Source organism: Pongo abelii, chromosome 16 (genome assembly GCF_028885655.2).
Source record: "Pongo abelii isolate AG06213 chromosome 16, NHGRI_mPonAbe1-v2.0_pri, whole genome shotgun sequence".
Taxonomy (NCBI): Eukaryota; Metazoa; Chordata; class Mammalia; order Primates; family Hominidae; genus Pongo; species Pongo abelii.
This window is the reverse complement of record NC_072001.2, coordinates 91,705,055-91,716,500: the sequence shown is the minus strand read 5'-3', so window position 1 is coordinate 91,716,500 and position 11,446 is coordinate 91,705,055. Positions and strand designations below refer to the sequence as shown.

Here is an 11,446-nt window from a genome sequence, read left to right as displayed (position 1 = left end):
GGCCACTTCATCCACTTTTCCAATTGAGTTTTATTCTAGAACAAATGGTTTTACAACAAAGCTGATCTTAAATAGTACATTTCCCCGCTGATAACAGCGCCGTCTTCCTTCAACCCCCAGACCAAGGGATCAAAGCTACTGCTCAACTGAGTTTGACATCAGCTACGGACTTTTAAGGAATCTAGAACAAAGTTCTGGAGCCAGGCCAGAAGTGGTAAAAGATTCAGTCAGCCCCTTCCTCTGTGCTGTGCTGACAGGGAGGGAGCCAGTCACTGGACAATCTATGACCCCAAGTTTGTGGAACGTGGGGCTTCAGCTGAGGGTGGGGTAGTGTGATTTCAGCAGTGTCTTTACCTCCGTGACCCCTGTGCTGCTTTGCTCTGTTGTCACCTCCCGCACAGTGTCGGGACACTGACCGGAAGCCAAACCTGTGCCTGGTGGCCACAGACAAGACACACGGATATCCGTAAACCTTGCTGCTGTGCCCTCACCGAGGCCAGCGCCCCACCTGCTGGAACAGCCAAGCCAGAGCAGTTCTGTCTGGGCCACAGCTGCTCAGCCTGGGGACTCAGGTGTTATCCTGAAGAAGTTACAACAAATCCTCAAAGAATAAACAATGTTGTGGCCCCTTTTTGGGCGTAAAAAAAAAAAAGGGATAAACAGAAACTCACAGTAGCTGTGGCTCACCATGTGCCAGGCACTGTGCCAAACACTTCACATTTAGTGCTCATTACAACCCTATGAGGTAGGCCGTACCACTATCCCCAACACTTCACATTTAGTGCTCATTACAACCCTGTGAGGTAGGCCGTACCACTATCCCCAACACTTCACATTTAGTGCTCATTACAACCCTGTGAGGTAGGCCGTACCACTATCCCCAACACTTCACATTTAGTGCTCATTACAACCCTATGAGGTAGGCCGTACCACTATCCCCATTTTACAGATGAGGACAAAACAGGCTCAAGAGTAAAGTCCCTCGCTTGCTTAGTATCTCAAAGCTAAGCTGCAAGCAAAGATGGGGCTCCAAGATCTGTGTGACCTGAGCTCTTGGTTACCCAATACTTCAAAACTGTCACTTAGGAAAGAGAATATTTTTAGAAATAGGAGAAAACCCAACAGCCACAGTGATTGTCAAAGAGCTGAGGCGGCACCAGACCAGGTACAGGGCCACTGCATAACCGCCAATGCCCTGCCCCAGCCCCAGGAGACACGCGGACTCCACTCCCCTAGACAAGTGGCCCTGCTCTTAATAAATAAATAAAGGTCAGGCACAATTCTACACAAAGGCCCCAGAATTCAAACCACTGTCTTGTTTCTCAGACTTTTGCTTAAGAGCCCAGTACTGGGTGGACTGGGGAAATCCCTGATTTGGGTCAAAATCAATATGCCAGTTCTTGTCCAAAGCTTACCTGCCTTCCCTCCTCCCTAGCTGTGCCTGGGGCTTTCTGTTGCCAAGCATGTTAAGGAGCCAACTCCCCACGAGAAGCCTGTGGGCTCTGCTATTCCACTGTAGCCTAGCAGGGAGCTGACAGGCCAGACGGAGCGCGGAGTTCCTACAACGGCTGCAGCCAGAGTTCCAGGTCAGGGAGGTGGGGAAGAAATGCCTCCTTCAGGACTTAACTCCTCTTTAACTTCAGGGCATGTTTATTCTGAACCCAAATGAGTGGAGGAAGAGGTAGGCAATAAAAGGAAGAGAACTTTACCTCAAGTCATTGAGTTGGGGTAAGGGAGCTCCAGGATATTGACACCCCCACCCACCATCCCCAGAGAGGATATGATCCCTTTCGTTAGCACAGCATGATGACTCAGGAGATCTGGGGGGTGGGGAAGGCCACGACAACCTGGGCAGTCTGTTGGCACATTCCCTACTCCTGCTGGGCCCTAGAAGATGGTCCACCTGACATCTCCATGGAGTCTGTCTGTAAAGTGCCATTAGCAAAACCACAGGAGTCAGGAGAAAGAACCAACAGCCCTGGAGAGAGAGAGGGCTATGCTGTGAGCAGAGGGTGTCAATTTAACAGATGACCCCAACTCCTCTGACCCTGGGGCTGGCTCGCTGCATCCTGCCCCACCCTGCCCAGGAAGGAGTGCCCGCTGCTCTCCTGGCCCCCACTTCCTACCGGCCACACCGGAAGCCCAGCCAGGGAGCCCCGCCCCCTTCTCAATTCCTTCTGTCCTGTGCCTCCCGGGCTCCTCCTCTGCTGCCGTGGGCCAGGTCATCGGGCCAGTACTGGTCCTCCATGTACTGTTCCATGTCTGTGCTGCTGTCAGGTTCTCTGTCCTCGGGGCAGGTCCAGAGGCTGCGGGCCTCCTGCTGTTCCCACTGTACCTCCACCAGCCGGTAGAGCTCCATGGCTGTCGTGGCATCTTCTACTGATGAGTGCCCATGCTGGCCCACCTACTGACGAGAACCAATACATCAATGCCTGGTGAGAGGCCTGTTACCCCAAGAAGCAAGGCCAGTTTCCCAGGGCTCTTTGTGCAGGCCCAAGAATACGTAGGCTCAGAATGGAGGTTCACAGAAAAGGGATGGAACCTCAACTGTACACCATAAGCTGTGCAGCTTCTCCAAGCCTGTTTTCCTCAAATATAAGGCATGCTAAAAATCTCTTGCTTCAAAGGCTTGCAGACCAGATGAATAATAAATGTGAAGCCCAACAGGAGCAAGAGGTACTGGCTCCTCCTGATCTAAGGCTCTATGTCTGGTAGTAGGGGATGGGAGACCACCCTTCAGGGATGCAAGAACCAAGAGTTAGGCAGGGGACAGATCTGGAAGAGATCGGCCTAGGAGAATGTGTTCTGGGAGAATTGCAGTACACACTGGGGAAGAAGGATCATGGAGAGAAACACCTGGAGCTGCGTGTACAGGAGGGAGACCCATTTATGCAAGGTCCCTGGACCTGGACTAGGGAAGAGAGAATGACAAGGAGGCTGGAGACACAGCCCAAAGCCTTGTCTGTGGCTCAGGTGGCACAGAGGCCAGGTGGGCCTCCCTCCCTTCCAGCCACTCTCCCACCACGCACCTGGATCTTCTTGTGCAGCAGCTGCAGGGCCAGGTCCTTTAGAGAGACCCGGGCCCGGATGTGGAGGCTGGGCTCGCTGAGGAAGTTTGGGACATAGGTGGTATCCCGGGTCTGGCTCCGAGGGTGGACATACTTGAGCGCCTGGAAGTCGTTGTGCAGCGCATGCCCCACCACCACCTTGCCCTTCAGGAGCTTAAGGATCTGTGAGCAGAAAGAGGAGTCAGGGAGGTCCCCCCACACCCCATCAGGTTGGCAGAAGACATGCCCCGAGAACCCCTGGCCAATAGGTGCATGGATCCCTGTGGAGGGAGGCAGCACCGAGTGGGGAGATCACGAGCTCCACAGTCAAGCATGCTGCCCCAAGTCTGAACCCAGGCCCTTCTACTGTCTATACCCAGGGGTATACCTATGTCTTCCGCACCTGTCAAAGGGGAACACTGCCAGCAGCATTCTTGGCTCTCCTCTCAGCCTGGAAGACATCACCAGGCCTCCCACTCCACCCAACTCTCCCCCACCCCACTGTAAGGTCTGTTGAGTGCAGGGACCATGTTGGACTTCTTAGTGATGCTCCAAGGAAAGCGTCACATTTATTCTTTTTTTTTAATGCCTATCTTTTTCCTGTAGTAGAAAGCATTACATTTACTGATTATTTACTTATCACAGGATGTGATCAATAAAGGCCAGCTGGGTGAAGTCAACAGAACCGTGCCTGTCACTGGTAGACACACCATAGCAGCAGCTCTTATGAGCATTAAGGGCCATAATCCCTGTCTTCAGGACTCTGCCCCCTTGCCCTGCTGTGTACCAACTCCTCCTCACCCTCTTAACCTGCTCTCTTGCTCAGCTCTGGCCGCCTGCACAATGTGTACCTCCCTTCCCTGCTGGCTGGCCCTCCTCACACACCAGGGAGGCCACGCCCAGGGCCATGGGCCAGCAACCCCCTCCAGCCCTCTTAGCTGGGCTTGGGCTCTCCTTATCACCAGCTGCGGGCCTCCACAGCCTACCTCTGCTGGCAACATATGGTTTATCCCTAAACCCAGCTTTCATGGCAGATGGATAAGATGCATTGAGACTTTATAGTAGGGACATGCCACCATGCTGGTCACTCACTACACTGCCCCTCCCCCCAGTCAGCCATGAAGTGGAAAGAGGTGAAGGACACCCCACAGTGGCGCTCAGAGTCTGGGCAGACAAAAAGTGGTCCTGCTCTTGGGACCACCACCCACCAGGTCAATGGAAGGGACCAAGGAGCTGGAGGGTTCCCCACACACCTCCCCTCTTGCTACTCTTACTGATTGGCCTGCTTGATACATAAAATAACCTCCAATCATTTCAAAGGAATGCTCGGGCCACAATGTCATGTGAAAAAGTAGGACACGAGATAGTGTACACCAGTATTTCCCAACCTTGCCTAATCCCAAGAATAACCCAGAAGTGTTAAAAAGTGGTCCTGTTATAAGGCTTGTTTAGAAAATGCAGATTTGTCTCAATGCAATTGATGTACGACACATTTTGAAAACAATGCAAATTTCACCTTTGCTTATGCATAATTTCATCCTTGAGAAACACTGAGTAAACGCAGAAAACTACATCCAGCTGAACTGAACCAAGAGGTCATACACAATACGCACACAGCCCAAACATCTCCCAGCAACCCTGGTTCACCTGTGTGATAAGCCACACCCATCCACAGCTGGTGTCACACTTCCTGTCTGACTTCAAAGAACTCTCCTTCGACCACTTCACAGAAACTCAAGCTGCAACCTTTCTGACTCCTGTTTCCACAGGCAAGTTTCAGGTCTTTTTCAAGGTAAAATGCCATACTTATTGGTGTACTGTGCATTTCTTAACCATTTAAGATGTGTGGAATAAGAAAAAAAAAAAAAAAGAAGAAACAAGATGTGTAAAACTGGACTATCCTTTTTATTAGTTTCTATCTTATTTTTGGGGTGTCACTGATGGCCTTTTTAATACTGTTCCCTTCCTCTATTTCCCCTTAAGCCCTGTGGCTTTATGGTGCAAGTCTGCACAGTGTGATGATTTTTTGGAACACAGATCAGAGCCCTCCCCAAGCCTAATGGATCAGGAACTCTATGGAGGGAACTGGGGACAAGGATCCTAGATTGTTGAAAAGGCCTTAGGTGTTTCTAAGGTCAAGCATGTTTGGGAATTCCTGGTGCATCAGTGTGGTCCCAACCACTAATTTTTTCTAAGCACTAAGAAACTAACATAAGGAAATATGCCAAAACATCCATACCTGAATGTGATGCCACTGTGGGCTTTACAAATTTTATATCAATGCGTACAACTTTTATAACAGAAAGCAAACTCTAAAATGTGAGCTGTTTATCACCTTACAGTTGGCGTAGCCTTTCTACACTGTCCTGTGCAACAGGCCAGCAATCCTTATCTGGAGGCAGGGTCGGGATTTTATTTTTATTTCCCCTATTCTATGGAGAAGGAACCTACTGTTTGGAGCAGTTAGGTGACTTTCCCAAGGTTTCTTGCCCCCAGTGAAGCAAAGTGGTGATTCAAACCCAGGGTGGCTCTTTCCAGCCCACCACACCTCCCAAACAAGTCCCCAACCCTGCCCTTACCTCTTTCTGGGCCACCTGGAAGGGGATAGCCTTGCACATGTGCTGCCGAGTGATGCCGCTCCAGCGAGTACGGTAGTCAACGATGGGCATCTCGGGCCTGATGTACTTGTCATAGAGGACATCGCCATGGTAGCTCACAATGGAACAGCGGGCCAGCTCGCTCACCCGCCCTCGGGGTCCCGTGCCCACCATCTCACAGTCGATAGCCACACACTTGCTGGGCAAGGGCCCTGAGGCTTTCCCGGGAGCAGGCCTTCTGCTGCATGGAGCACCGCCAGATCCAGCCCTCGGACACTGCTTCCCACTGCTGGCAGCTTCAGTTGCTGTCGCTGCCCCGAAAGGGGTGGGCAGTGGGGAGGACCCTGGTTCTGGAGGCATGCTCAGCAGCCCCTGCTCCTGCAGCAACGCCTTGCGGGCCATGAACCGCTGATGCTGTCGGCTCCTTCTCTTGTGCCTCTTCCGAAGCACATCCTTGGCATTTGGGATGGTGAGGGAAGGGCACAGGCACTGAGCAGACTCAGGGGCCTCCCGGGGTACCATTCCAGTCAGCTCACTGCTTGGGGCAAGGGAAGCCTGGGGAGTAATCTTCCAATGGGGCAGCAGCCTGAAGAGAGAACACACAGGCAGAGGGGCTGGGTGAGAGTGTGCCAGGCAGCCCACCCACCCTCCCTCCCTGCAGTGCTCCATGGTGGGGATGCCCGAGAGCCCTGCACTGTAGCTCGTGGCTCCCAGATTGAGCTGAGGACCCATTTCACTAATAAAAGCATTCATACTGTAAACACAGGCAAATCACTGTTGTAAATACTACATGGAATCACTCAATCTGCTCAATGACCTGAACAAAGTATTACCATCTTCATTTTACAGGTAAGAAACTGAGGCACAGAGGTGAAGAAACTTGCCCCATTAGTAAAAGCCAAAGGCTGGTAGGAATCCAGAATCCACACCCTCAACCTCAAACCATGGCTGAGTCCAATATTGTTAGCAGTGGACTTTTTTCCTGCTGTGATTTTTAGCTAAGAAGCATCAGACTTTGACAGACGTATGGTTATAGGAAAATAAAGGTTATAGAAACTGTACAGCCCTTTTTAAGAGATATTTTTTTGAAATATGAAGGCACAGATCCTCAGCAGAACCTGGAGAAAAAATTTCATAGGAAGCCCGCAGTAACTGAATAGTTGTATTTTTTTGTAATATGTTAACCAACTGTAATTTATCTATTTATTTGTTTATTTATTTATTTATTTTGAGATAAGGTCTCGCTCTGTCACCCAGGCTGAAGTGCAGTGGCGTGATCACAGCTCACTGCAGGGCTTAAGTGATCCTCCCACCTCAGCCTCCTGGGTAGCTGGGACTACAGGTGCACACCACCACACCTAGCTAATTTTCTTGTATTTTTAGTAGAGATGGGGTTTCATCATGTTGCCCTGCTGGTCTTAAACTGGGCTCAAGTGATCCACCCACTTTGGCCTCCCAAAGTACTGGGATTGTAAGTATGAGTCACCGTGTCCAGTAATTCATTAGTAAATGAATTACTAATGACTTTGTAATTCATTAATCACCACAGCATCTAGAAACATTTAAAAGTCCTGATCGGAAGTGCTTGCAGATTTCTGTGGTGGGCTCCCACCCAGCAGACTTTAAGCCCTTGTCACTGAATGCTAGGATAAGAGGCGCTCTCGCTCACTGCTGCTACAGGAAATGTCCGATGTTCATGTGAGTTTGCAAAACCCAGCATCTTCCCAACAGCTGAGGCCATAGCTTGGAAAGCCTATCTCATTTGTTATGCCAAGTCAGTCAGTATGTTTTTAATAGATCAAACAAACTAGGGCTTTGAAGTCAGGCAGAGTAGGGTTTAACTGGGTATTTTTTTTTTTTTTTTGAGGCGGAGTTTCGTTCTTGTTACCCAGGCTAGAGTGCAGCGGCGTGATCTCAGCTCACTGCAACCTCCGCCTCCCGGCTTCAAGCGATTCTCCTGCCTCAGCCTCCTGTGTAGCTGGGTTACAGGCAGGCACCACCACGCCTGGCTAATTTTTGTATTTTTAATAGAGGTGGCGTTTTGCCATGTTGGACAGGCTGATCTCAAACTCCTGACCTCAGGTGATCCGCCTGCCTTGGCCTCCCAAAGTGCTGGGATTACAGGCGTGGGCCACTATACTCCGCCTATCTCAGCTCTTTGTAAATTACCTAAACTGCTAAATTTCAGTTTTCAGGCATGTAAAATGATGCTACCACCCCCTCTACTGTGTGAAGAGGAAATGACACAATGTATGCTGGGGTCTTCCTGTATTCTAAACAGTAGGGGCTCAATAACCACTGCTCCTTCTCCCAGAGAGGTTAGACTCTAGCCCGTGGTTGGTAACCGGCTCTTCTCAGGCCAGAGCAGCCTCCGCCTGGACTCACTGCCCCTTCCCAAGCCACAGCCTCCCTTCCCACTCATAGCCCTCCTGCTCTTTCAGACTCAGCTACTGTTCTGCCACCACCCAGAAGCCCTTCTGGAAGAACCTCTGTCCCACTGGGTTGCACAGGCCAATGCCACATTGAGGCTCTCTCGGGTCTCCACTGTGCCAGATGCTGGGCAGCTGCAAAGGTGGATCCTGGACTCCAAGAAGCTTAGTTTCATGGTAGAGACAGAAACCAAGCATAAAGTGTGTTAAGGGCTGAAGCAGAGGTGCTAGGGAGGCAAAACAGGCTGGAGGACAATTCTCTGGAGGCTTCCTGGAAGAGGCTACATCTGTGTGCATTTAAAACAGTAACCTTCCAGGTAGAAGTGAGAAAAATCAGTGGCCATGTTAGGGGCAAAGGCCTGAAAAAGGAGTAACCCAGGGTGGAGGAAGAGGGCCCACCAGCAGCCTGAAGTCACTGGTGTGTAGAGCATAAGGCGGGTCATGCTGGAGGCACTGCTCCTTGCTCCTCTCTCCTTTGCACCATTTCATCTTCTGTTTCCTACTCTGGTGGCCCTTCCACAAGCCACCCCCACCCCAATCTGGTGTCCCCTGAATTGATCTCTACGGGCCAAGTGAGTGGGGGAGCCCCAGAGGCAACTATGGAAGTCACTGAAATATCCCACAGTAGCCCTGACTCAGGACACTAAGTCTAGCTAGGGAGCAAAGAAATTCATCCCTCTGTGCTGAGCTCTTATAGCACAATTTGAGAATTATTACACCCTTCAAAGTCCATTGGTACACACAGTCTACCTCAGAGCTGTAAGAAGACAGGTTAGAGCCTTGATTGTCTCTGTCCCTTCCCCAACAGCCAGCCTAGAAGCTAGCATGTGGCAGGTCCTCTTCAGAAGGGTGTAGAAAGAGGTCTGGAGAAGATGAAAACCTGAGCAGTAGCAGCAGAGATTAAGAGAAATGGGAAGGGGGTGGGAGATGAGGTGAAATGCCAGGTTTGATGATGCCAGCATTGGCATAAAGACTCCCCACACTCTAGGGCAGGGCACCGCATCCTGAATTGACTCACCCAGACCTGACCCATCCTGACTCATCCACCCTGCTTGCTCATCCCATCCTTTCCAGGAGAAAAGGTCTCTCTTTTAAAAAGGTCTTAACTGTAACCAACTTCCTCATATTGAGGAAGTCAATCTTAGAACTGACAAAACTTAGAACTGACAAATTCTAAGAACTGACACATCTTAGAACTGACAAATTCAGAACCTTAATCTGCCTCAGCCCAGTAATGGGAGAAAAAAGCCTAAGAAGCCCAATGCCCACCCTGCTAATAATTAATTTGGGAAAGGGGGGTGGCAGATATCCCCTCCTTTCTCTGTGAGGGGCTGAGGCTAGGAGTAGGGTAGGTGGCTTTCCTGATCCTACTGGCAAGGTTTTAAAGAAGCCAGAAATTAAGTTATCTGAGAAAAGGTCTCTGTAGCCTCCTATTTCAAGAGAGGAAAGCAGTCCTTTTCCAAACACCCTGACCTTGCTTGAGAGAAGACACAAAGAGACTTCCCCCTCATATTGTTCTATATTATTTTATACTCAGTACCTGTTTTAAGAAGAAACAAGGAAGCAAAACCAAAGGCAGGCAGCCCGGCGCCAGGTACCAGACCCAAAACCAGGTCTGGGCCTGCCTGACCTTACCCTGATAGTTAAAATTCAACTCATGACCTAGCAACCGATGTTATCCATAGATTTCAGACATTGTATGGAAGGACACTGTGAAATTTCTTGTTCTGTTGTTTCACTCTGACTACCGGTGCATGCAGCCCCTGTCACATACCCCCTAGATTGCTCAATCAATCATGGCCCTTTCATGTAAAATCTTTAGTGTTGTGAGCCCTTAAAAGGGACAGAAATTGTGCACTCAACAAGCTCGGATTTTGAGACGCTAGTCTGCCGATGCTTCCAGCTGATTAAAAGCCAATTCCTTCACTACCTCGGTGTCTGCGGGGTTTTGTCTGCGGCTCCTCCTGCTACAACCAACAGTCATCAAGGACACACCTCTTTGGGGGCCCAAATGTAGCTCAGTGAAGCTGGAGAGAAGTTCCGCTCAGATAAAACAACCCTTTCAACAAGGACAAACACAAGCCTCTCTCTAGCCTGGACCCAGCGCTCTGGGGGTCAGACACCGGGTCTTCAGGCAGGGAGGGGGTTCTGGCCTAAAGAAAGGGTCCCAGCTGCAGAGTCAATGGAGCAAAGGCCCCAAAGGAACCACGAAGTCAGAATCCTCGGTGGCATGAGAGCCACCAACCTGCTGGCTGATCAGGAGGGCGGAGGGCAGTTCTAGACCCTCCTCTGGCACTAAGTAGCTAGATGATCTGGGGCAAGTCACGTCTCTTCACCATCAACCGAGGGCTGTGAATTAGATAAGGGCTTCCCAAATGTAGTTAATTACCAGATGACATCTGATAAAAGGCTGATTTTCAGGCCCACTCCCACACCGTCCTAATTGCTATTTTGGGGAAAGGGGCCTGAGAGTCTAGATTTTTAAAAAGGGCGCGCACGACCCCTCCCCTCAAGCCACAATTCTGATAATCGCCCAAATCTGAGAAAACCTGGCTCGATAAGGTCCCCTGTGCTGCTAAAAAGTCCACGGAACAACGACAACAACTAAAGTCTGCTATCCCGGCACGACCTCCCCGCCGGCTGGCGTTCTCCCAGGCGTGACGCGTGGGAGGCCTGATCTCACCGGGAAGGACTCGGGCGTTGGTCACTTGCTGGCCGCGGCGGCTGGGCCGAGTCCCAACGACCAGCGCCGCCCCCTCTGGCCCTGGACCCCCGAGCAGAGAGAGGGCTGGAGACAGGCGGCTTCCGGCCTGCTTTTCTGCGGGCCGGCAGGGCATGGTCAGCCCAGCTCAGGCGTCCCCGCCGCAGGCCGGGGCGGACACAACGCGCGGGGACCTGCAACCCGGGACACGCGGCCTCAGCCCGCCCGACACCGCCACCCCGGCGCAGGGTCCTGGATCTCACCTGAAGCCCCGCGCGTCTCTTCCGGTCCGCACGTGGCGTCCGGAAAGCCGGCAGCTCCCACATGCCCGGGCAAGCCCGGCTCCGACTGCCCGCCTATTGGCTCGCTGGACGGCAGCGCCCGCCCAAGACCTCTTCTGATTGGTCGAGCCTGCCTGGCAGCGGGGAGGTGGGCCAGAGCAGAAGGGGAGGGACTCCTGAAGAGGGCGTAACTCGTGCTGCGAGCCGGCCATACTGGCGGGAAATTTTAAAGAGAAAGGAGGGGAGACTGACCGCCTCTCGTCCCTGCCCGGCCCCGTCAGTGTTCCCCGGCTCCAATCCACTCCTCTCCCTGGGTCGGGATGTGGGCTCCTGTAAGCCTGGTACCACCAAAGGCCGAATGACTTACTGAGTACACCCACATCTGCAGATT

The 11,446-nt window shown here is 51.5% G+C and overlaps 1 protein-coding gene across 1 annotated transcript; it reads right to left on the bottom strand.

The window, feature by feature from the left end:
• Positions 1-12: 12 nt before the first annotated feature.
• On the bottom strand, positions 13-11,071 carry AEN (apoptosis enhancing nuclease). The gene is given in 4 exon segments (NM_001131397.1): positions 13-2,404; positions 3,030-3,230; positions 5,627-6,230; positions 11,038-11,071. Coding segments are annotated over 3 exon segments (978 nt in total). The 5' UTR covers positions 6,167-6,230; positions 11,038-11,071; the 3' UTR covers positions 13-2,167.
• Positions 11,072-11,446: the final 375 nt, after the last annotated feature.